General features: G+C 39.4%; 1 protein-coding gene across 1 annotated transcript in view; it reads right to left on the reverse strand.

Moving 5' to 3' along the window:
- Nucleotides 1-1,274: 1,274 nt before the first annotated feature.
- The window catches only part of SMYD3 (SET and MYND domain containing 3), a 380,717-nt gene continuing 355,257 nt past the window's right edge, over nt 1,275-26,734 (reverse strand). The window contains exons 11-12 of the mRNA XM_066547884.1: nt 7,640-7,748; nt 1,275-1,976 (exon numbers count right to left, since the gene is read on the reverse strand). Of these exons, the coding sequence (XP_066403981.1) occupies nt 1,875-1,976; nt 7,640-7,748 (211 nt within the window). The 3' untranslated portion in view covers nt 1,275-1,874. The remainder of the gene's footprint in view (nt 1,977-7,639; nt 7,749-26,734) is intronic.

The raw sequence follows: 26,734 nt of genomic DNA on the forward strand, positions 1-26,734 counted from the left end.
CTTCTCAGAGAAGACCACTGCTGGATAGAAGGCCCCAGCACAGCCAGAGGTTTCAGTTTGCTGTAAAGTAGCTGTTCTCATACAACAGCAGGCAACTCTGCCTTTCCTCCAGCTCCTACCTTGGACTGTTGAGGTGTCCTTGTAGCAGAAGCCCCAGCAAACAGTGCAGCAGTTCATACCTGCAGATGTGTCTGCATGCCTGAGGGCTTCTGGGCTGTCTCCCAGGATATGCTGCACAAACTAATGCATCTCCTGACCTTAGATTCTGAAGTCCCCTCCATTGGCAAACCTTAGTACCAGATATGTAAACAAGAGATAACATAAGCATGATCTTTTCACAAAAATCATGTAAATTCCAATATGCATGTGCCCATTTGAAACCAGAAAACAGGCTGTGAAGACTGGTTGTCCATCAGTATTTTGTCAGAACTCCCAATAACTGCAAAGTCTGACCTTTTCCCCCAGACAATTTCCTTTTTATAATAGCAGGAAGACCCAACCAAGCAGTGAATTTCTGTGAGGATTACTGCACTTCTTGGGTGGCTGATAGGACCTGGCCTCTGGCAGCAAGCCATGCTATGTACTCCAGAAATGCAGTGCATTTCAGAGGTTATTGCCTGCACATTACTGCCAGGCAAGTGAACGCTCCAAACACTGGAACAAATTCAAACGTCTTGAAAGGAGATATCTTCCTCAGCCCTGGCATTCGTGTGCCATGGCTGTAAATTACGCCCAGAGTGTTCATTTTCTTTTTAAATGTGTTCTCATCTTGTAATAATTAATGGTGTCAGGTTACTGGTGTGAAAAAAGCCTGACTTTACAACAACGATGGATTAATGAAGTAACAGTCATGGCTGGAGTAGCAGCAATAAATTGTTAGAGGAGTGACACACCTGAAGCAATACTTTCAAAGGCCTTAAATTATTTAAGTTTCAATGTCCCTCATAAATATTGGCTTTTGTTAATATTTGTTTCTGTGTTAAAAATGGAAGTAAACAGGTCTGGCAAGAACAAGTCTCTTGCTGTTGAGCATGGGGAAATAGTGTGCCTGTGCTTTCCAAGACATCCTTGTCTTCCCCAGGGATCACAATGTTCATCTGTAGGTTTCTGGGCTTCTCTGTTTGGGGATGTGACATTCAAACCCCACAGACTCAGAAAGGTCTAGAAGTCATAGCACTGAGCTCACAGGTCCAAATATATGTTTTTCAATTGTTATGAAGTGAGAAACTCTTGAAGATGGCAAAATGGGGAAAAAGCAGAGTAAGCAATTTCCTATGATAAATTTTTTTATTTAATCCATTTTAGTATTCAATATTATAAGACATGAAATGGAAGAAGAAGACAGACAAAGCCCTGCAGATCTATTGGGAGGGAAGAAAATCCCATATAAAATATTGGGAAACTTATTTGATGTCAAAGAGCACTACATCAGGCTTTTGGAAACCATACCAAAGGGCAAGGCAAAGCGAAAAAGTATATTCTCCTAATTTCTAATGTGTCTGACAAGAGATTCCTAATTGCTGGCATAAACTGATATAAAAAATTGACTGCTGATATCAATGGAATTAGATCACTTTGTAACTGATGAAGACTTTCATGATGCGTTTCCCAATACTTACAATCAAATAATTAGGTATTGTTAGTTATTGTCAATAAGACTGATGGTTGATGACAAAAAAAATCCTCTGAAAATTACAGGAATTCTGCCAAACACCAACTCAATTCAGACCATACAGCAAAACTAATATTGAACCTTTTTGTAAAGCAAATAGGACCTAAAGAAAAGACACTAAAACCATTGAGAAGCTTCACAATTAAATAAAAAACATGATCTTTGTCCTTGAATACTTTGTTTTCCAGACTAGAGATTATCTTCACTGTATTCTCATCATGGCCTCACACTCTTCCTTTATCTCCATCAAGGCTTTCATCAGGCTGTGATCTGTCCCATGGGTCACCTTCATAATATTATAGGCCTTTAGGAAAGAACAGAAAGAAAGGGACATGTTACTCATTGTGCAGACCATGCAAAGGGGCTGGACCCTGGAGCAGGGTGGGATGCAAGAACTGGTCCTCAAGTGGCTGGCACCTGGGGGCTTAAATGCATGGCATGGCTGAAATAGGAGTGAAGCATCCTAAAGTGCATGGTGATTTGTTCCTGACAAAGAAGGAGGCATTGACACATTATTCCTGGGTGTTAAAACCCACAAATATGTTGCACAACTTGTTGTATGGAGTAGCAGAGAGAGATAATTTTCCACTGAGACATAAAGGCTGTTTCAAGATTGGTCAACTACAACACCCAAAGTTTTGATAAATTATTTAAAAAATGACTGTGATGTTCATGATGTTAGGAGCCTGAAAGTACTGTAAAACTAGAAATGGATTAATGTTTAACCCATGAAATAAAGTACCTTAACTCTATCAGGAGCAACTATACATAGCATCAAACAAATGAGTACATTAATAGTTTCACTGTCAGAAGGCATGCAGGGGAATGGGTCTGTGCTGCTTTTGCCAGGGACTGTTTTCTCTGTATGTTTGTCATCTTCTACTGCTGAGCTAATTTATGCTTGCTGATATTGCCTGTAGTGTTGCTGATTTCCTGCCACACATATGTGTGAAATGCTCTTTGCCCAGCTCTTGTTTGGATCATCACTTTTCATATGGCATTTCTGCTTCTTCCTTCTATTAAATTCCTCCTGCAAGGAGGGAAGTCCTAGATGGAAGCTGATTCAGCACTTCTGAAGATAGAACAAGGGAGCCAGTAGTGTACTGACAAGAGAAAAGATCAGAGATTTTTCATCATCCTAAACCAAATAATTGCAAAAAACTAAATGCAGCCTATGTTTCAAAGGGTTCCTTGTCCAGTAGCTGACAAAATTCAGCTAAATTGGCTTTGAATTGCAGCATTACTTCTTGGAGAAGAAATGTTGAGGAAGAGGCTTCATTTAAATTGAATAGACAAAAGTAAATATATATTTTTGTGGAAGGAATGAATGAATGAAAGCCTACTTCCAAATTATGAAGACTGGCAGGCATATGAAAATTCCAGCACAGTTTATTTTTGCGTCAAATTTGTTAATTCTTAAAAGAGGGAGGCAGCACAAGATTGAAAAAACAAGCTGAAATATCAGTCAAAACAAATCATAGTGAGCAAGGAGCTTTAAAAAGAGTCAAATATGTTTTAAGCTAGCACAGTGCCCTACTACTAAATGATAACATTTACACAGTTAAAAAGAAGATTGAAAAGCGTTTTCACTGCTTTTAGAAATGGCAAGGAAATGTGAAACAAAATCATGAATATGAAATTTTGTAACATCCAGCTGCACCCAGACTAACTAAAAGGGGACAGGATCACCCTAGAGCAAAGTAGCTGGGTGAATTGGCCCTGGATCCTGACATATTGGTGCACAGAGCTGGCATGCCCTGTCCCAGAAAGCTGATGGATTTATTGTGAATGATGTATGCTAAGAGCTGTGCATCTGGATACATCTGAGTGACAGTCCTGGGGCAGCTGACCTGGATCTTCAGCCCCACTACAGGATAGAGATCAGGCTCATAGTGATGGACTTGGACCCTGACACCCTGAGATGCACAGCCAGAGATGCCTGTATAAATGTACCTCCATTAAAAACTAATAATCCTTAATATCAAACCTAATCTTGAGTTAATGCTACCATTGCTGCCTTTCTCCCACATCCAATATTTTCTTTCCACTTCTTTTCTTTCATAAGTATGGCAGACAAAAGCACTCAGTCTTTATTCTTTTGTTTCCTTGGAGAAAATAATTTTATAAATAATTTTATGCAATGTACCATCTCACACACTGCTGTACAAGTCAGAACCAGCTGCATCAAAGTTAGAACAGCAATGACTTGAATAAACCCTAAATCCAACTGGTATTATGCTATGTAACTGTTTTGGCAAAGGTCAGTGCAAAACTGGGGATAATTTCAGCTTCAGTGCAAGGAATTGTTTTACTGGACAGAAGCAGGAACATGTGGATGGGCTCTCTGCCCACTCCCCTGCTCTCAGTCCCACAGCTCACCAGCAGAGCTGAGGCTGAGCAGATTTGTGTGGTCTGTGTGGTCTGTGTCTCCCAGCTAAAAGAGCAAATCTAATTAAGAAAAGCTACAATGGCAACACAGGCCACGGTGTCATCAGCTACACCCTGAAGAATATAAACCCCATTAGAGCAGAGGAAGGGCTGCTGCTCCCTGAGTGTAAAGGAGGAGCAGTGCAGGTGTTTGTGCCAGATTTGCAGGGGGATGGGACAGGATGCCCATGGCCATGGCTGTGGGGAAGCCTGGGCAGGTGCAGGATGGCACAGCTCTGTCACAGGGGAAAGCAGGAAGCAAGCGGCCATGTGCCAGAGTGGCAGGAAGTGTAGGCTAGTATTTCAGAGGGAATATCTGTGCTTTTTCATCTCTCTTGATTGAAGAGTACAGGTTGTTAAAGCAGGCAGAGGAATACCATCAATGACAGCTGGTAAACAACTCAGTGTTTGAAGCAAACACCTAGAGAAGGGATTTCTTCAGTGTTCCTGTGAGACCTGGGAAGGATTTTACTCCAGTTCCTGTGCTTTTTGCCTCCACAACAGGGGATTCTATAAGAAGGGAAATCATACAGTACCTGTTGTAGATGTTCATGAGACAAGACAGCTGTACCCATCAGCTCATGGGGGACAAAAGTACTCCCATGACCATGCCAGGCACTTCAAATTGTTTTTCAGACTGGGCTCCAGTTCCTGTGTTTTGCTGATAAAAGCTTTCCAGATCTATAACTCAATCTGTCCTCTATTAGATCTTTCATATATATGTATATAAATTTAAGAAGAATATGTTGGTTGTAAAATACTACCTTCAGTTTTCATTCCAGAGGAGTATTGCCTCTCTGTAAAACTTCTCTTTCAAAATCTAGCAAATAAGATTCCGCAGGGCCTAATATAAGTTTAGGGGGTGATTTCTTTCTAATGGCCAACTTAAAGCCCTCCACATTATTTAAGCCTTCTTCAGGGTTGCAGGGCAGAGAGCTAAAGCCATAGGGCCCAAAGAGCAAGGTGTTTAGGGTAGTGATTCATTTTTTTGTGGCACAGAGAGCAGCAGTGAGGGCTGGGCTGCAGAGCCAAGCCCTGATTTTAACAGAGCATGTATCTGCTGCAGAGGCTGTCAATCCCCAGCAGCTCTGAGGCTGTGCCTGATTAAACAGGATTTATATGTGAGGTGAATTCCACTCAGATCCCAATTCCTCTGCACCTTCCATATCCTTCTTCCTAATGCCACAGTGAAATTAGTCTGACGAGGGTTCCAACAGGGTGCTGCTATTCAGTGTCAGAGTGTATTAAGAAGAGTAATGAAGCAGAGAAGGTAATCGAGTTTCTGCTCTGAGCATGTGGCATGCTCTGCTGACACATCTAATCACAAAGGGGCAAATTGTGTTCTCATATAACTCTAGGACATTATCTGACTAATATTAGGAATCACATCCTTTAGTCACAACAAACTGGGAATTGTATCTTCCTCTAATTTGTTCCGGTGTAGAAAGCAAGGAAGTGAATCAGTTTCAGAGCTCATCTGAAGAAGTTACACGGAGAAACAGGATGACAAGAAGTTCTTCCTCCTCTCAGCTGTGTTCCCAGGGAGTGGGAGTTCAGCCTCTGCTTCTCCCACACTTGGGTGAAAAAGGGGAGGCTGAATAGGGAGTAGGCAAAGCCACGACAGGATTCTACACTTCAGTTGTAAAGCACTCACTGTGTCCTTGTGGAGCACCAATGGAGCCTCCATTAGAGGCTCACTGAAGTAGGACACAGAAGGACAAGCAGCACCTTAATGTCCCTTTGCAGAGAAAGAGGAGGTCACAGCCTAGAAAAGGTTTCTGTGTTAGGCATTGCTCAGTTTCCAAGGGATCATAGTGTAGCAATCTGGCTTGCAATGGGCAGCTTCTTCACCAAAAACATAAAAATCCCCATTGCAATATCCACCTTCGCTGACCAGCAGCATTCATTTGTCTCTAGGGGTATTTGCTCCAGTTTAATCTAATGCAGTATCACATTAGAAATGCAATTAGAACAATGTATGTTGATATAATTGTAGCAGTGTCAATGAAAACAGAAGCTCCTCTGACTCGAGTCTCATTCCACTGCTAAAAGGGAAAGTCTGAATGTTTGGAAATTATAAATATTTTGGGGGAAAGAGCAGAAGGATTACCTGGCACATGACAGATATATGACATACTTCTGAATAATACATAAAATAGAATTGATTACTCTTCTGCCTGCTTTATAATGATCAGAATTGGCTATAATTCAAGTAAAATATTTCAAGTGAAGATTTAAGTTATACCAAGACTTAGCAAGAGTGGCATCATACTAAATACTAATTTATTACTTCAACATATGAAAATTATTCAGCTTGCATCATTAATCACCTAAGAGATATGGGGGTTGAAGAAAAGGTAAGTACAAAATACTAACACCTAGAGAGTCATGATTGATGTTATCTTTATAGGGGACCTGGGCAGGAGGGGAACAGCACCCCTCCCTTGCCTCCAGTGAGACACCCATCCCCTTCTATCCCAAGCAGCTGCCACACAGCACTTCATATATCATGGACATGAATTGAAGGGAATGTAGAGCCAAATTCTTCACTTCTTTCCAACACTGGCACCAGAGCTGGTCCTGCTCCTGCCCAGCAGACACAGGCAAGCAGCTGGGCCAGGTGGCTTTTGGCAGCACCCAGCAAAGGCAATGGGGAGCTGTGTCAGGAACTGCAGGGGAGCCAAGAGCCAGGATGGGGAGCCACATGGAGCATGTAGTGTCTTCAGGGCAAGCTGATCACAGGACAATCAATAACATAAGAGAATGAGACCTTTTTGAGGGAAATTAGAGGCAGCACATCTTCCAGGGGGAGCAAAGCACCCCAGCAGTGATTGAGGGCTTGAGATGGGAGGCAAGATTCTACATCCTGAGGACATGTTGCACATGGAAAGGGATTATTTAATACACTTAAGATGATACTAACAGCAATATAACAGCAGGACAAATAAGAGCCTGAGGTACAAGGAAATGAATATAAAAGTGAGCTCAGGTACAAGAGGGATGGCTTAAAGCTGAAATGTAACTAACAAAGCACAGCTGCAAAACCAGATCAAAGATGATGAACAACAAGAAATACGAGGGATCAAGGGACATGCCTGTTGATTTCAGTGTGGCTCACAATTTAAAGACAAAGTTTTCCAGCCTGAAATCACAGAACCTGATAGGGAATAAGGAGGGTAGAAACTGCAGCTCTCCTCCTATTCCTGTACTTTCAGTGTTCTCAGAATCACTTTGCTAGGGGAATAAGGAACATATGAAGCACTGAGATAATTTATCTCTTCAGAACTAATAGTAATTTTTCATCCAGGCACCTCTGAGCTATCAAACTGTAATTAGCTGTGACTGATGCTGGAAAATGTCAGTGCCTGAAATGCTGTGCTGAGCAACAGTGACCCATCACCACACCCAGCTGCAGCCTGGGGAAACACCACTGCTGGAAGAAGTGGTGAGGAGCATCCAAAGGCAAGATGGGGGAATCACACAGCAGTTTTGGGGGAAGCAAGGGAGGGGGATAGAGAAAAAATATTTCACCATACTGACCTGTTTCAAGGTTTCCAGTGCCTGAGGAACCATGCCTTGACTATACTGCAGTTTGCCCACTCGCATCAGCTGGACGGCCCTCAGTGGATGGAAACCAGGATAATACAGTCTGTAGAGGAAAAAGGAGGAAAATGTGTCACTGTCAGCTCTCACCTTCACAGTCACTGCCTCTGCAGAGAGCTATTAGGGTGGGACTGCAAAGTCATTGTGAATGTTAATAAGGTACTCAGAGAAAATTAGCTGCAATACTGAGAAGCATGAAATACTGAGGGGAATTAGCGAATTATTACTCTCCATCCCAGAGGAATGCCTTTAACATTATCCTGTTAGAAAGTGACGGGAGTGGATTATTTAATTTGCTACTGTTGGATAATACAATAGCATTTACTGTAGTTAGTGTTGCAAACAGAGGTCCCTGACAATCCCAGGTCTCTGGAGAGGCATAATTTTAAGAGGAAGCTTCACCAGGGAATGCAGTGCTAGATTGTCCAAGATGAAGGAGTGGGACTGCAGTGAAAGCAGGTACGTAACATCATGACCACTGCTTCTGGGGGTTTGTATGCCGCTCCCCATTGCATAAAAAGAACTGTTTCTGCACATTCAAGGAAACATCTCAGACTTGGCTTGTTCATCTACACAAGGTATCTGCTACTATGAGGATACATTCCTGTTCTCAATTAATTTCAAAGAAACAGAGGTTCTGTTAAAAAAAACAGAATGATGCTCTCTTTTTTCTAGGAAGTAGATGGAGAGTGGTATCATCATTAATTCCTCTCAAGGTGCTCTTGAAATGTTCATGGTGGCTACTCTACAAATTACACTGACCCTTGGCTCATCATACGTGGATTGTACCCCAGCCCTGTTGTGGATGAGCAGATCATTATATCTTGAAAAAGCAACTTGGGGGCTGCAGAAAGCCATGGATGCAACTTGCCATCAGGAAACACGAGGTGAAGGGACACCTCATGTTGGAAGTTAAGTTACTTACAAAAGACCTTATATATTTTTTTACTAATGATACTAGAATCATAGAATAGTTATATATTTATATTATATATATAATACAATTATATATATTATAAATATTAGATTATTAATTATATATATTTTATAGTTATATTTTTTTTTACTAACGATACTAGAATCATAGAATAGTTAGGGTTGGAAGAGACCTCTGGAGGTCATGCAGTCCAAGCCTCATGTCAAGGCATGGTCACCTAGAGCAGGTTACAAAGGAAGTCATCCAGGTAGGTTTTGAATGCCTTCAGATGGAGAATCCATGACTTCCCTGGGTGGCCTGTTCCAGTGCTCTGCCAGCTTCAATGGAAAGAAGTTCTTCCTCATGTTTTAGTTTATGGCCATTGCTCCTCATCCTGTCGCTGGGCACCACTGAAAAGAGTCTGGCACCATCCTCTTGGCACCCTCCTTTGAGACGTTTAAATGCATTAATGAGATCCCCTCTGAGTCTTCTCCAGGCAGAACAGGCCCAGCTCCTTCAATCTCTCCTCACAGGAGATGCTCCAGACCCCACATTGTCTTTGTGGCCTATATTGGACCCTTTCCAGTAGCTCCTTGTCTTTCTTGTGTTGAGGAGCCCAGAACTGGACACAGTGTTCCAGAGGTGGCCTCACCAGGGCTGAATCATCTCCCTCAATCTGCTGGCCACACTCTTCCTGATGCTCCCCAGGACACCATTGGCCCTCCTGGCCACAAGGGCACTGCTGGCTCATGGACACCTTGTCATCCACAGGAACCCCAGGGCCTTCTCCACAGAGCTCTCTCCAGTAGGTCAGTCCCCAGTCTATGCTGGCACTTGGGGTTTTCCTCCCCACATGCAGGAGGATTTGCCCTTGCTGTGCCCTGTTATGCTGCTCTCTGCCCAATTCTCCAGCCCATCAAGGTCCCACTGAATGGCAGCAGAGCCTTCAGGTGATCCATGACACTCCCCCAGTTCAGTGTCATCAGCAAACTGCCTGAGGGGGCCTCCTATGCCACTGATAAACAAGCTGGATAAGAATGGGCCCAGTACTGATCCCTGGGGAATGCCAGTGACTGTAGACTATGCAAATGAAAGAATAAAAGCCTTAAGCACAGCTCACCAGAGACAAACATCCTACTTGATCAAAGAGCATTCTTTTTCCTCAAGTACACCAGCAGTTGTGCTTGAGCAGTGTCTAAAAATACAAAATGAGTCACAACTTCAGGAAGAATTGCCAATAAGCTTTCCAAAATCTACTTTTTGAAGAAAATATTTTTTTGGGTTTATGTCAAATCTATGATCATCAGAGTTCAGGGTAACTATTAATTAATGATACCACTGCAGTCAGGAAGACACTTAAATTTGCAAGAATATGATTAAATGCATGCTAAGACATTAAATGATTTAAATTGGTACAATGTACAGAAATCTTCTGATAAGACTGCATGTAAATTAATAAGTTATCTTTCTCTGTTATATTTCCCTAATAAAAATGCAAACACAATTAAATACAAGTAATTGTTTAAATGGCAGCATATCTGGCTGTCCTTATAAATCTCTAATTAGGATGTGTAAACATAATGAAAAATGTTTTCATACCCAAATTCCCCTATTCCACTGATCCCACGCAGTTTCAGTGAAGACATACAGAAATACATGGAAAGCATGCCTGGCAGGATCTCAGCAGCAACAGCTTTTGATCTGCCAAAGCCTCTCATGAAACAGCAGAAGCCAATTCCTCAATAAGAATAATCCATCCTGAATTGCCACAAGCACCTCCTGCTCAGCCCCCTTGTGGGTTGCAGTTAAAAAGGCTGAAAAGCCAGCAGACAAGAGAGAAGAAAAATGATAGCACTTATCTCAGTCCACTGACCACTCAGAAACTTCAAGGGTCTGGTTATAAAAACACTTGGAAATTATCAGTAGGTTTATTTTTAGAATTTGTTTCTGGTTATTATATCAACATGGTGCTATCTGATACTAGTGAAATAGGGAGAAAATACAGATTATATTTTGGTGTGAATTAATGAAGAGTAATGGAAATTCCAGCACTAACGTGGACACAAATGGAAATAATGAGCATATGAACACCTTCATAAAATTGAAAAGAAAATGTCTATATGATTGCATCCTTCTGCTCTCCTCTGTGACTGCTGCAAAGGAAGGAGTGAGAATGACATTTCCTCTCTGTGCCACCAGAAGGCCAGGATGTGTGGGGAAGGATCATGGCCACAGGAGAAGGTGCCACGGAGACAAAGATTTTTGCATGAGATGATAACCCATCTCTGTAGGCCCCATTAGACTGTTTCTGCTGTGTCCTGACAGCTCTGATTCTTTTGCCACTGTTCTTTCACAGCTGCTTCACATCTCTGTCGTTCCACACCTCTATCTTTCATCCTATCAACCATCTTTTTAATCTTCCTCTCCTCACCCTTCTGTATAACCAGCTCCATTCTGATACCACCACAAGGAAGAAACGTGGGTCCTGCCTCACCTGCAGCCAAATGACGGGTGGCAGCTCAAGCAGGAAACTCTAGGCTGTGCTTTAGCTCATCAGTGCCTGCTAAACTTCACACAACACAATATGGGTCCATCAGAATTCAGAATATGCCCCTCCATGCAAGGGTGTTTCTTTCTACAGATCATGCATTCACCTGCAGTCACTAAAGGTCTAGGATTGTGGTATGTGCAGTACCAGGCAAAACAGGCAGCAATTCAGCAATGTCAGGTATTCAGCCCAAACTACCAGCCATAAAATAAAGCAAGTGAAAACTTAAGATGAGGACAGAGAAGGAATAAAATGTGTGAAATGAGGAGCCCTGTGCTCATAAATATTTACAAAGCTGTTTTACTGAGCTGATTTATGCTCTCATCTTATGCATGTACATAGTTCCATTTTGCAAGTCTTAAAACCGGCATTTGGAACAACTGTTTATTTTCATATTCTGGAATAAATCTATTAAACTACTGGAACACTGTTTATGGAAGGACATCCATTGAGTGAGTTTACTAGAGAAATCCAGGCAGCTTGCAGCTCTTCTGGGAGATGTGCAAGTGGGGAAGATGCTGTTGGCTTCTTCAAGACAATCCCAGGATTCAGTATTATGAAACACTGGCATGACAGAAAGAACTAAGCCATTTCAGGCACTTGTGGGCCAATTTATTATCCCCATGCATTGCTCTGAACAAAAGCAAGTGAATAGATTTAAGAATAAGGAAGATATTTACCAGCCAAGGAACTGATACCTAAAGACTGTCAACAAGAGACCAAGATAACTATAGAGAAATACATGCTGTAAAACATGTTACAGCTTGGGAAGAGTAGGATTTCAATCTGAAAAGGATTTTATGAGATTTATGAGGGCCTGAGGGACAAGAAGGGAGACAGTAACATACTGAAAGCTGAAGTAAGCATAGTTCTGTGGAGTGATGCTTCCTTGCCCTTGGCACTGGTCAATGCCCAGTAGATCACTTGCAAAGAGAGATTAAACAAAATACAACAAACAAGTAAAGCTGCACTGTAAACAAGACAGCTGGAGGAGGCTGAGAAGGAGCTGTACATTTTGTATCACATCCTCTGCTTTTATGAGGCAGCACAGCATTGTTCCCATCTATGCCCAACAGCATCCATGCTGGCCTGTTCCTCCAGCCTGCCCTCCTGCCTGTCAGCTGGTCCCCCCAGTATGGTGTCACCTGCAAACCCCACAGAAGTGTTTTCTGTTGCCTCCTCCAGGTCATTGAAAATGGTGTTAAACAGGACAAGCCCCAGGACAGACCCCATGGTACTTCCATTGTTACTGGCATCAAACAGGGGACAGACAGCCCAACAACCACGGCACCCAGTGCACCCCCAGGCAGGATTGTACCTGCCTAGCTCCCTGCTCATCTGGGCCATAACACCCCGACCTGCATGCTGGCTCCCTGACCATCTCAGCCTAGCAAAGACAGCAGTGAGCACGCTGGTCAGCTCTCAGTGCCTGTTCTGCAGGCAGCCATCCTGTCTGATGGAATTGCAGGGGGCACACGCTCTCAGGTAATCCCTGGCTCAACCTTTATCCTGGTGTGTGCCTGGCACACCTCATAAAGAAGGCACTACCCAGCTAACTATTCAGAACTATTTCAAATGAAAGCTATTTCCCAGTATTCAGGTAGCTTGCACCAGTGCTTCACTGTTCCAAGCAGAAGCAGTTCCTGCATTTCATTCCCAAAATACAAGGATACCAATTTTCACTCAGCAAAATAATGGCCTATATGATGCAAAACAGTAGCTGTTTCTAAGGAAATCCACTGCTCCTCTTGGTAATTCAGCCTCAAGGTTTGCCTTGATTAACCTCCAGAGCAGTCACTATTCATATACTTTATAAAGAAAAGTATTTTTTTTTCTTCATTCTATGTATTAGCTCTGAATCTCTTGTGTTTCATGTAAGGAACAGTGTAAAAGCCACAACCCTTGACAAAATTTAGCCAATTCCTTCTATTTCTTAATAATGTAGTTCCATTAATTCCACTCAAGTGATCTCAAATTACAAGGTAAGCAGTCAGAGCTTTTGTGCTCCCTTGTGAATTAAAGCCTAGTATTAAAAAAAAGAGAGACTATGCAAAATCACTGCCTTTTCTGATGACTCATATTTTAAAATAGATGTCTACCATTCCTTGCAGATCAGTCTGTGGGGCTAACATTTATAGTGCTGTCTTCTGCCTGATGTAATTAGTAGCAGGAGGATTTATAAAACCTGAAATAAAGGTTTGAAATGGAAATGTTATAATGTCTCTTTACTAAGATGACATGTAAAAGGTGAGGCTATACATAACTGTAAACTGGTTTTCAGAACCTTTCAGTGCAAGTAAATATGACAGCACAAAAGACATAAAGGAGTTTAAGGAGCCCCAACAACAGAAAAGGGATAAAGAGGCTCCAGGGCTTCAGCAATGGTGGTAAGAAAAATATAAGGAGGAGAGTATCAGCCTTACAACAGAAATGTACACCACAAATACAGCACCCAGTAAGTTCAACCTTCTCTTCTTTCTCTGACTTGTTCTTGATTTCTGAACTCCTTATTATTTGAATGCCTTCATTAAAGCTGCTCACTGAACTGAAGCCAAGAAATTGGTTTTATGTTGTCCAGTTACTTGCTTTCTGCTTTAGTCAGTGATGTGAAACTGGTCAACTAATTCACATATTATTTCTGTTCTTTGGCTGGGATGCTGAATGGGTTCTACACACAAGAACTATAGTAATAATTTTAGGAAAAAATGAGGGAAAGATGTTTATTTCTGCTAAAAAGTACAAAATAGTCAAAGAAACCACATGCATTAGGAACACAAGACAGGTCAACTAGCTACACTCATTTAGGAGTTTACATATCTTCAAGTCAAAGGTGCTGTTCAGTCTGATCTGCATGGAATTTCACTTAGCAATTCCTGCTCCAGACTCAGCAATTTGAGGCTAAAGTAGTACTTAAGAAGAAATGCTCTATTTATAGAAAGTAATCTTAATGCAGCTATATATATAATGTGGTCAATTTTTTATTTTTTAATGAGCACAAGCCCCGTGCAAGAGTTTTGCCTGGAACAAACAAGGCTGCAGGGGTATTTTTGGAGAAAATGGGAATGTGTCATTGATGCTGGACTAGGTGACTGTTTTGAATGCTGAGTATTGAAAACAGTCTGGTTGGAACTTGCAAATTTTTAAGAACAATATATCTGTATTAACCTGTGTAAAATATTTAGGTCCCTGTGAAAGCCTTCAAAAAATATTGGCCTGGCTTTCATGTTAATATTAAATTTTTAAATTAGAATAATAATAATGTTAACCTGTTATTCTTTCTGTTTTTTCTTTCTCTTTCCCTCTGTCTTTTTTTCTTAACAACTTCCTGTCTATCATGGCTGACCAAGTAAGTTTAAATCAGTTCAGTACTTCACAACTCCCATTATACCTTCTGCAGCCAAGCTATTTCTTGAGTAGAAGACTTAACCCTTTACCTGTGGCAGACCTGATATACTCCAGCTGCCCTGGAATGTTTATTGTCCATTTTATCTCCCCATCACAGTGTCTCATGGAGACGATCAAAGCATCAGTGAACAGTTTAATTCTGGCATCAGACTTTACTATTTTTTCATGGATTTGACCTCTCTCACTTGGATTTTGGGATCAGCTCCTCGACACTAGCAGGGAGGTTTTCCTGGAGGAAACCACTAGTGCACATCCTTAAAGCATTATAAAAATGCTTTGCCAGCAATGGGAAAACGTTATTAGAAGAAATTTTATGCTGGGAGGTCTCTTACAAACTAAAGCAGGAGAAATTGCTTTCTGTAATTACTATGCAAAACTACTAATTATCCCTAAGAGACTTCTTCTGGTCTAACCAAATAACACCAGAAAATGGTCATAATTTTCTGAGCCAGCTGGGGTGATATCAGTACAGATGTGCAGACCTAACACCTCTGATCAGAGCTCATTTTGAATACTTCATACTCTTATAAATATATCCTGGCTGTATATTTTTGCAGCCTAATTTAAATGTGCTCTCTCTGTCTTTGGATTGTTTTGTATTGGCAAAACTCTTGGTTATCCCCCAAGTATTGAGATTTTCACCGATGCCCACAACTCATGTATGAGCCTCATCCTACTAAGCAGCAAAGTGCATGGCATGACAGTCTTCGTTCTGCACAGATAAGATATGGAGGCCTGGGCAAATGAAATTGTTTGTCCAATGCTACAGGATAAAATCTCTGGGAAAGTTAAACCTATGTTTCACTGCTGCTCTAGGATGGCTTTTGGTTCATGCAGAGTCTGGGTCTTGTGTTTGTGCTGTCTTGCCTACCTGTCTGGCTCTAAAAATCCAAATCAGAGTAAACATAATTTAAGAGGCTTAACAGGCTTGCTGTATTTTGTAAACAAAATGTAGAGACAGTACCCCTAGTTAAGAAACTCTTGTGCCAGACTGACAACTTATTTTTCTGTTTCTTTTATCTATTCTGCTGTCACTCAAGAAATGTCCTGTTATTTCTGTGGAACAACTGACTCTGGAAGCTATTCAGGATTTAGATCTATGAAATAATGCTTCAAAATATTTTTCATCACATCTGCATCTCATATTGTTCCATTACTATTTGTTTCAGTAATTTAGCTGATGTGATCAAATAAGCAATCATACTTCTCAATTGACTGAATTCTCAAGAAATGTTAGCGATCCATCTCAAAAATTATTTCTCTCTGGCTGCTGATCATTCTGCCATATTCCTTATGATGATAATTTATGTCACATTAAAATGAATATTGTTCCAGATGTTGTCTCTGCCAAGATTTGAATGATAACTCCAATAAAATGAAAAAATTGGATAAACTGCAATTTTAATCTTGGCTCTTGATCTAACTCATCCACTTTAAAAGCTAACTCTCTCAGTTTGAACTGTCCACTTCAATGTTCTTTCCTCTTCTGATATTATGAGATGTTAAGGAAAGAAAGGGTGCCCAATCTGGAATGGAAATAGGAAAAGTTTTTTTATATATTGTCTCTTTGTCCTGGCTGAGCTTCAAAACATCTTGTAGCTGTTAGGGATTTTTTTTTTGTCCTAAATTCACCACGTCTACAGATAAAGATGGCAGTGTGGGCTGTCACCGCAGATAGGAACACACTGTCTCTCCCTTGCATAGCCAGGAGAGTAAGAGATTAAGATCAACAGATTCTTTAGTTCAAAGGATTTATAAAATGATTTTAAAAGCCATACAGATTACATTGGGAGAATGCCAAAAAACACAAGAAGGGTAAGAGATGCAGCAAAGGAACAAAAGGAAAGCTAATTAAAGAGAACATGCATGGGAAGAGAAGCAAGAAACTGAAGGGAGATGTACACTAGAGACACTGTAATTTGTGAAAAAGATCTTGGCATCCCCTTCTCCTCCAGCAATGAACTTCTGACCAGGTGTTGATGGTATGAAAAATGACTCACTTTCCCTATCTCATGCAGCTGAGAATACAAGATTGCAGGTAAAAGAAATGCAAGTTTAGACTTTGGTCTTAATCAGAGACCTACAGGTTTGCATGGTCGCTCTTCTTCATCCACAGAGAGTGACAGGAAAATGTAAAGCACTGATGGATCTCTATGCCAGTCACATATTACCTGCCTCTAATTGATTCCCTCTGCTATGACACGAGTCCCCTGGGATCTGAGCCACCCACATCTAAATACTACTGGTATCAGCAAAGCTTGGAGAAGTCAGTGAGTGTGTATGGGTGTTCACAAGCTGCAGAAGGAAGGACAAAACCAGCAGCACTGACATCTTCAGTGCAGAATGTCTTCTCTGTACTCACCAGTATCAGCAGATCACCTCAGAAGTCTGCTGTAATGCAAAAGTGATAACAGGTTCATTTTTGACCACATGTGCCTTACAGGCTCACCTCTCTTTTCTTTTTTTTTCCTTTCTCCCACCATGTTGTCACTTTTCAAAATCTGTCAGGTCTGTGCTTTACCAGCTGCCATTTCCATTTGTCTATAGTGTTGGATACAACTCTTGTTGTAAAAAATAATAGCAACAACAGCAACTGAATTAGCATTTGCAAAATTTAGTGACATTCTCATGCATAACTTGTTACCAGCATGTCCAAACAAGAACTCTATTACCTGATGTCAGATATCTCATTTAGACAACTATCCTTACTCCTCCTCATGTATCAGCTTTTCCATCTGTAAAATGACAATACTAATCTCTTTATTCAGTAGACTAATATGAGGGCTAAATACTATCATGTTTGTGAAGAGCTTCAACAGTTCTATAGGAAGATTCTATAGGAGTTCAAAATATTAGCAATAGCTCTGAAAAGAATGACAAATCCTTGGTAGGCTACAGAGTTAAAATGTGACAGCCAAACAAGACCATCTGTCTGAGCTGGAGAACCCGTAACTTCCATCCAGTTGCTCAGCTGGCTACAAAATTTCTTGCATGACCCAAAAGGCATGTAAATTGCTCCAGAGCTTCCTAGGAAATAAAACAATCTGGAAGAAATGGGAGGGGGAAAATAGCATTCTTTACAGAAAAAATAGGAGACCAGCTATGAACTTTATGAATAGCAATCATGAGCAATAATCTCTCCCAGGCTCCAAAGTGCTGCCTGAAATGCTAGCTGAATATAAAGGAGAGATTTTTTTTTCAGGTAACACACCACAGTGCCTCTTCACAGCATGGAAAACAGTGTGCAATACTTCAAATGGCCAAGGCATGCTTGAACTCTGTTTGTAATTGAAAGTAGCATGTTCACTGAGCAAGCATTTTTCAAGGAAAGACAGGGTTGTGGTACACCTTGATTAATGGGTATGTTTGTACCTTGGCTGTACAGGCATGAGGTAAAAAATTTTAAAGGGAAGATCTCAAGCCACCATTTCGTAATTATATGTTGTTGCTCCAAAAGATTGTAAGGATTTTCAAAATTGTACATAGCTATAGTTATGTGGCCCAGCCACTTAGGGCTTGTTTAGACACATATGAGAGTATGAAAGATACTCTCCAATAGGCACTTTCCATCAAATTTCCTCAGTATGAGGTTTTGGATTGAATTTCTAGATTAGGTCATTAGAGGTCCACATCTTGACATGATGAGGGTGTATTTCTATAGGCAAGATAGGGATGAACAATTCATTTAAGCTGAAGTGCAATGCATTCAGGGACCTACTGAATATATCTCTTGTATAAAAACAGAAACAAAGTCTGGTTTTTTTTTTCCCAGACTGAAAATAAAGGGCAAAATACACAGGAACCCACTTCCTAAAGAATTAGCTGTTTTTTCTGCTACTTAGTGCCAACTACATAAAAATAAATAATGGATCTGTTGCAAGGATGTTTTCTCCAATTATGAGAACTCCAGCCCTTTGTAAGGAGAGCCATGGAAGGGTGGCCACCTCTCTGGGCCAGACCACAAGTGCAGTGGCTGAACATGTCACTGAAGCTTGTGGCCTTGAGCCCACCAGAAGGACAAAACCAAACCAAAACAAACCCCAAGCAAACAAACAAAAAAACAAAAAACCTGCTCTGGAAGCTGCACAGGAAATCCTTTGGAGTTACTTGACAGAGACTTGATTGTGGTGGAGCACACTTCGGACAAGAATCCTCTGAAACAATCTGGCAAATGTTTACCCTGCATCCCACTCACTGAGGGCAGTACAGGCACAAAAGAGGAGCTACAACTGCACTATCATGCCTAAAGCACATGAGTAAATGGCTTGTAACAGTCTAAAATTATGAAACAGTGAGCAACCACATTCTCTCTCAGCTGATTGTATGGAGGCAATTACCACATTGATTTATGGATGAGTGGGGATGGAGGAGGGGAAATCAGCAAAAAAAAAAACCATTTGTGGACTCTGTCAAGTACTATTTTTTTCTATCAAATGTTATTTGGTTCCTGCTGAGCTAAAGAAAGAGTCTGTAACACTTGGCTCACAGTTCCCAGTAGTGGACCTCTGTGCCATGAGACCAGGTTCACAGTTCTAGCTCAAACACTAGCCAGCCCATGGGGGAGAGCTCCAGCAAGCTGCTGTGCAAGTGCAGCAGAGCAGTCAGGGTAATCAATCTGTGGGGCTTGGACCACTATTTCATCCCATGTCCCAGGTTATACCCCGTTGTTGGCTAAAGCTCTCTGGCATAATATTTACTTTTGGTTTCCCATTACATATACCAGCTGTGTTTGAGGCAGAACTCCAGTCTGTCTCACAACTCATTATTTCAAACAGTAAGAAGAAATTCCCTTTTCTCCTTCTTCCCAGATATTTTTCTTCTTTGTTTTCCTCTTCTAGTTTTTGCATCTTTCTTTAACAGTTTCTCTATCCTTACCCTTATATTTTCTTCTGTCAGTATTCTCTATCCTAACAAGCTGTGTTTTTTCTCTTCTAACCAACTCTTATTATATTTTTATTCAAAATTTTAATATTCTTTCACTCCAGGGTCCTCTCTACCTACCTATAACCAAAGTGCTAAGCCCTATATAGGCCGAGTGCTCATTTGGATGCACAATATCCATCTTTGAAGGAACTGCTAGACCACTAACAGCTGTTTCAAAGTAAACTCCCTTTATGCACTGCAAATTACATGTTAAGACATGCAATGGTGTACTGTGCATAAGGCCTCAGGAAACCACCCATTGATCTATGATATGTCCATTAATCTCTGCAGCCTAAAGGGCATCTTTCTAAATTCGTACAGGAGCCAGGCATGAGAAGAAATCTGTCAATACCTTTTTGTGAGGCACAGGGAAAAGAACATACTAAGTCTTTGCTATTAAATGCGAATCCATAGAATGAGGCAGTCATCAAATTCTAAAATGGCATTTACTTGCTTCAAGCAAAAATAAAATGACATGGCTCCTTCTGATTTTGCAAAGTACCAGAATTTGATAGTCAATTTGTGATTTGTCTGAAATATGGCTTAGATATCTCTTTGCTTTCATGGCATTTGTTCTGAGGATTTTTGTATCCCTTCCAGTTTGTATTTCATAATGGACCAGATGTATTTTAATAGAGTACAGAAAAAGGCCTCTGCTAGGTCACAGCTTCTCTCCCAGAAAAATGGAGATCTTTCCTGGAATTACCCTGCAAATGCACATCATGGCACTGCAAGCTTTTTTAATAACAAGGATTTCATGCTGCCCCTCTGATCTGTATTTTCTTTCTTTCTCTGCTCATGCTGGTACATCAAGTAATGCTCTTGGTCCACTTACTCCCATTTTTCAGGAAAGACACATCTTTGAAAGGGCTATACTAATTTCTTACTGGATTTCAGCAGACTTTTTTGGGCCAAAAAAAAATTAATATACCTTATCAGAGTCCTTCATATTTGGTTATTTATATTGTCCCTTATGAGGGACAGCTGATGAGAGTTGTACCTTCATATAAAAAGTTCTTCCAAGTCTTTATAAGTTACTATAAAGTACAAATAATGCTAATAATGAGTTTTGCAAAATATGTACCTTTTGCCAATGCTGGTTTGAGGCACAATACAGTAGTTACTATAAAACTGCAGAGTATTAACTTCTTTGTGACATTTGTTTATGAATAGAGATGAGCCAAGAGGGAAATTTTGCTGTGCATGGATGTACACTGACAGCATGAATACTACTGTGTAGCAGAAGTATTTCCATCATGACATAAGGAGATTTAAAATGAATGCATGCAGATATGCAGATTGCCTAAAAGATGAGCCCAGACAGATTAAATATACCCATGCCACAATTTTTTTTTTGATTCCAACATGATAGAATGCAGATCAAGTAATTTCATACAGTATATCATACAATATTATGCAACACACAAGAAATAATAGTTCAAGCCAATTTCATGTGGAGAAATACTTACATCAGAAAACAATCACTGAATGAGGCTCTCTTCCCCTCAACAGAGAAGCCATAAATTGAGAGATTACTGGGTTAGAGAGTACAGGAATGCCTTGCTTTGTCTCCATGCCAGAGCACATACACTCACCTCTTCTATTCTTCTCTACCTTACAGACAGAGATTCAACAATTTAAATAGGTTAAAGACAATTTATACATACTTTGGAGAAAGAGTGCTTGGCCAAAGCTCAGATTTATACTTGCCAGTGTACATGAGACTATCACATTTGTTTAGCAATTGTAACTGCAATATGAAACTGTTCTCAAATTACAACTTCAAATTTTCAGCACTTACAAGATGGGGGCAAGCAGACTGATTTTCAGGAGGAGTTTGGAAATAACTGCAATTCTTGGTAGACGTAATTCTTCTGCATAATACCAGAGACAGCTTGTCTACCTATAGACTTTCAAGGTTAATTTGAATTCATTAAGAGTGTGAATTTAAAATTAATCACTTAATAATCACTTCAGCCATGTTGTAGCTTCTGTCACTGAAAACTAACACAGAGTTATTTCATATTTAGGTTGATTCATTTCCAAAGCAAACTGGGCCAGACTGCAGTAAATTGAAAAGATTAATTAAAGCACTCTAAAATCTATTTGGGTTATTTACCCTTGAAACACAAGCTTTGGTCAAACAAAAATGGTATGCCTCAAAACCAAAAGCCCTTCACTCTTGTGATCATTGGCCCAAAACATATGTAAAGATAAAATCCTATGATGAATATCATGTGATTGCCCTCTCTTTATAACAAAATTTGATGGTTTTTATATGACTTGTTCCAAACAAACAGGACGTAGCTAGGAAACTGGCTAATCTGGAAGGGAAAAAATATTTCTATAAAATGCTAGACAAAATGGGGCAAGAGTCAAACTAGACACAAGATTATATTTTGCATTATTAGGTAAATAATGCAACCTAATTGGTTGTGCTACATTTTGATCCAAAATTGATGGTACGATAACTATAAATTATGAAGTATTAGTTAGAAATGGCATATTGTGCTTAATGTACTAGCAACTACTAACTCACCAGCAAACACATAATCAGTTGCTATAGTAATTCTAATCTCCACCTATGCCTCAAGAATTGTTAAGGGATGTGACGAATTCTGTTCTTTACAAAATGTGTACTTTCCCATAATCGTGTTTAGTGGATTTTCTGCAGAATCCCCACATGCATACTGCACAGATCACATGTGCCTTATCAGATTCAAATAACTGATTTGAATTTTTATTGAGCACTGACCTTTCCAATATACATTTAATTTGTGTTTACATCTAAAATATATATATATCGTGATCTCAGATATTCCACTCTGCTTGTTTTTAAACAAAAGGCAACATGAAAGCAGTTTACTAAGGAAATGAAATCTGATCAAAAAGAATAAAAGGAAAGTACAATAGTTAATTATTTCAAGCCTAAAAACTGGAAGCAATTCTCCCATGTGTATAAGGGCCAGTACAGGTCCTGTACATCAATTAGGCCCACTTAAAGCACATTTTAAAGGCTTAGAGAGGATTTATATGGTGCATAAGCCTGGGGCTGTCTGCATGTGAATTTCATCCCCTATGAATATGCCTGTCAAGACAGCTGAAATCTGAACATTATGGAGGTTGTTAGCAAATCAAAATCTAAATTTGCAGACATTGTTACCTCAGTTGTATTTGTCTCTTCCCTTTCTCACAGCAAAACAAAGTAGTTACAAGGACAAGGCAAGTGCAAGAAACAGTGGCCGCAGTACTAAATTTTCTCATTTAAGCTGCCCTTAAGTACTAAATTTTCTCATTTAAGCTGCCCTTAAGAGGAAGATGGATGGTACACTGAAGAAAAAGATTGTTTCTCTGTCTTGATCTTCTAAAGGAAGAGCTTTTAGCTGTAGTCCATAAAATTCATTTCTATTGCAGGGAATGTAGGGAACAACAAATACTCCACTAAGCTCACAAGATCCACAAGCCTTCGATTACTTGTTTTGGTCACACGAATATAAGACTTAAGATGCATGATTAAATTTCATTATATGTGGACTTGGTATTAATCCCTGATGAGCAATTATTTAAGATTCATGAATTCTTAGTAATGACATGTTTCTCCATTCCTTTACATATCTGCATTAGTGATCATTTCTAAGGAAGGCAGAATCCTGAAATCTGGAATCTCTACTTACCTCCAGAATTTTAGCATTTTTATTTGAGACATGAAACATTTTAACAAGTATTCAACTACTTAGATCCATGCTAAATTATTACATAGAGGAAAAACTACCATAATAATTGTGCTCATAATTCCTGGAGAAAAGTCAGATACTTCCTGTGTGAAATTTGCTCTGAAAGCATACGGAATTCAGGCTTTGCATTCTGTTGGAATTTCTCCTTGAAGATCCTATCTGATCTATCAACGATACCAGAATTGAGAAAACTTTTAAATTTTTTTCCAACTTAATTTCTAGGCATTTATCTCTGGCTCTCCTGATTTTTCACTTCATGTCAAATTGCCAAAATATCACCATTGCCTCATTTAAAACTCTCTTGAGAAACAACATATTCTGCATTACCTGAAGAAAGCAGAATTTTTACCTCTTCCCACCCTTTAATCATGTGTCCAAATCCTTTCCAGAGCTTCCTGCAGTTGATTTTAAAGAGTTAACAAATAATCAGATCAATAACTATAGCTGAACACGACTTCAGAAAACTCTTACATGACAGCAAGTGTAGGATTTATCCCAACAGTGTATTCATTCAGGCTGACAGCTCACAGGCTTCTAACTTTAGATGCCAGGACAGGAAGCTTTATCTTCCCAGTTTCCCAGTATATGCAGTGCACAGTCAAGGACTCCTTGAGAAGGAAATTCCGAATATCCAACTTCCCCTACTGAATATTCCTCAGCATTAATAATTCAAGATCACTTTATGAGCTCAGTTTTCTGTTGTGTTGCCTCAGACGCCTAACTGTGGCATAAATTGTGTCACACTTTGATTCTTCAAATTTAAATGAGGATACAGAATGATTGATTTTGCTTTTCATTTACTAATCTTTGATAAATATGGAAAGCTTCAGCATGGTTCATTTCTATAGGAGCAACACACTTCCAAAGAGAAAAGCCACTTACACTATAAACATCCTCATATAAATATGCTGGATGTGCAAACTTCATCAATGATCCCATTTACTACATGCTCTAGCAATAAATGTCTAGAGACTAAAAGCACAATTCTCAAAGGACCACAGTTTCTAATTTCTTTGGAAAACAAACACAATCTACCATGAAAAATGTAATGGTACTTTAATTATCAATCAGTTGCATACCATGAGATATGCCTGCCTTCATTTTTTAATACCTTCTGCCATTTCCAGCAAATTGTGGAAAAAAAATAATAGATGCCTTGAGTATTCTTCATGTCTATTTCCACCAAAGGAAAAAAAAAATAGAAAAACCCTCAAAATGAAGATTCAGATTCTTTTGGATCAGTCATAATCCAGGAGGAACACTAGCAATAATGAATATGGATACACAAACGCAGCTGCAGCACTCACATCAATAGCAAAGTAATGCAAAAATTTGCCCCTTTGGTAGAGTTCTGCTACATTAAAGTGCTAAAAAGCTCTTGGCTGTCTGACTCAAGGTTGCATCTTCATTTTATAAGGTCAGTGCTCTAGCATTTGAAAAATATTTTGTATTTTGCAATATTTACCTCATTTCCTTCTCCAGAGATGTTGTAATCATTCAGGAATAGCAAAGCATATTGCATATGTAAGAAAAACCCTTATGAATAAAAACATTTCAGCATTTTGAAGAATTTCATTAAACAGGTATAGAGCTAATAAAAATATTAAGCTGCCTACAGTGCAGTCTAGGCTGGGTTTTATACTACACCCCACATACATACAGTGTCCTCTGAACAGCAGAAAATTTTACATTATAGTGGCAAAGTCTCTGTAATTCTTAAATCTTCTCATAACTAAAAACCAACTTACATTCAAAAAGAATTTCTGTTTAGTGTTATGGGAAGGTGGGCAAACCAGAGCAAAAGTCTTCATTTGGGTCTCAATGGCTTTTGTTCATGCTGACCTCCAGCACAGAAGAGCTTCCTAAATATCAAAGTGTGGCTGAATTATTTAATTGAATATATTGTTATATTTAGTACATAGGACTGAGGATATAGCAAGAATAGGAAGTGTGTGATAGGGAGTAATTTTTTTTGTCTACCAATGCTCCTAGAAAGAGGATAGAACAAAAATGTATGTGCTAAGCTCTGTGCTCTTTACTGTGATAACACATTTGATGACAGGACACATGGATTAGCAGAAATGAACATTACAAATGTAAATATACCTCAGGGAATGAGGACATTTTACCTTTGGTAAATGTGCATTAGGCAGAGCAATGTGGATATTATTATTATTATTATTATTATTATTATTATTATTATTATTATTATTATTATTAATATTAATATTATTATTAAATAATTAATTAAATAGTGATACAAATGATCAGAAGAACCCAATGCTACTCACTGTGAGAAATCCTTACTGCTGCTTTGCTGGAAAGATACATCTCACAACAAAAGGTTTGGCCTCTAAAGATACAGTACTGTCAAAACTGAAATATCAAAATGCTCTCACTTGGCTGTCACATCAGGAATTAATATTTTACCGAAAGTCTAAATGAGACAGACCCAGGTATTTTGATTAGCACATTTCAGACTAAAGATCTTGAAAGGATACTTAGTTTCAGAGGAAACAATCTTGAATTTTTTTTCTCCATATTCCTTATTCGATATTATACAATGCAGCACTTTAAACATTCTGTTTTGATGAAGAGCAGTAGGAAATCCAGGAAAATAGCATATGCTAACTATGGATAAAGCACCTTTTAAAATAGGTTTATCCAAATTGATAATGCATAGATAAGGAATATTCACTGGAAAAAAGTGACATTCTGAGTGACATCTTGCATATATATGTTCAAAGCCTTCCAGTTTGTCTTGCAACTATTATCATGATGAAAGAGTACAAAATAAAATAAATCTATTATGATTTTTTTTCTGACAACTGTGAAATGTAAGTTTTTTAATATTGGTATAATATTTTTTAAAACATCAAGGAAAGCCTTGATGTTTCAGTGGCATCTTAAACTCTGACTAGAAGTTTTAGAGGTTAACATTAGTCATTGCTTTCTTACTGCTGTGCTCCTTTACTCGCCCAGGTTTTCCATGGGCAGCATGAATTTGCATAGGCAATACAGCATTGAAGGAAGAGGCTAGAGCGTGTGGAGAGCTGAAAAACTGCTACGTGAAAAGTCAGAATAATTTGCTGGTGTTTCTTAGAACACGAGTGTTTCTTAGAGAATTCGCACTGGAAAATAGTATTCTTCTAGAGCATTTGCTCTATTTCCACTGTCCAGGATGACTAATCACAAAAGCACTGGTATTAAACCAGTTCACAGAGATGAAATGTGTCAAAAAGTGTCAAAAGTAGATGAATTTAACCTTGCAGTATTCAAGGAATGAAAACTATACCCTGGGGCACATTAGAGAAATACATGGATAGGAATTATCTAAAAGGAGATAACCAATGTGGATTTAGAAAGGCAAGAGCCTCCCTAACAAATCTACTTGACCTTTATCATGAGGCTAAAGACAAGGCTGATAATAGGCTCTGCAAATAAGAGTGTGTTTGTATTTTCAGGAGGTCATGTGGGCATCCACAACAAACAGAAAATAGCTCCAT

Source organism: Molothrus aeneus, chromosome 3 (assembly GCF_037042795.1).
Source record: "Molothrus aeneus isolate 106 chromosome 3, BPBGC_Maene_1.0, whole genome shotgun sequence".
Lineage (NCBI taxonomy): Eukaryota > Metazoa > Chordata > Aves > Passeriformes > Icteridae > Molothrus > Molothrus aeneus.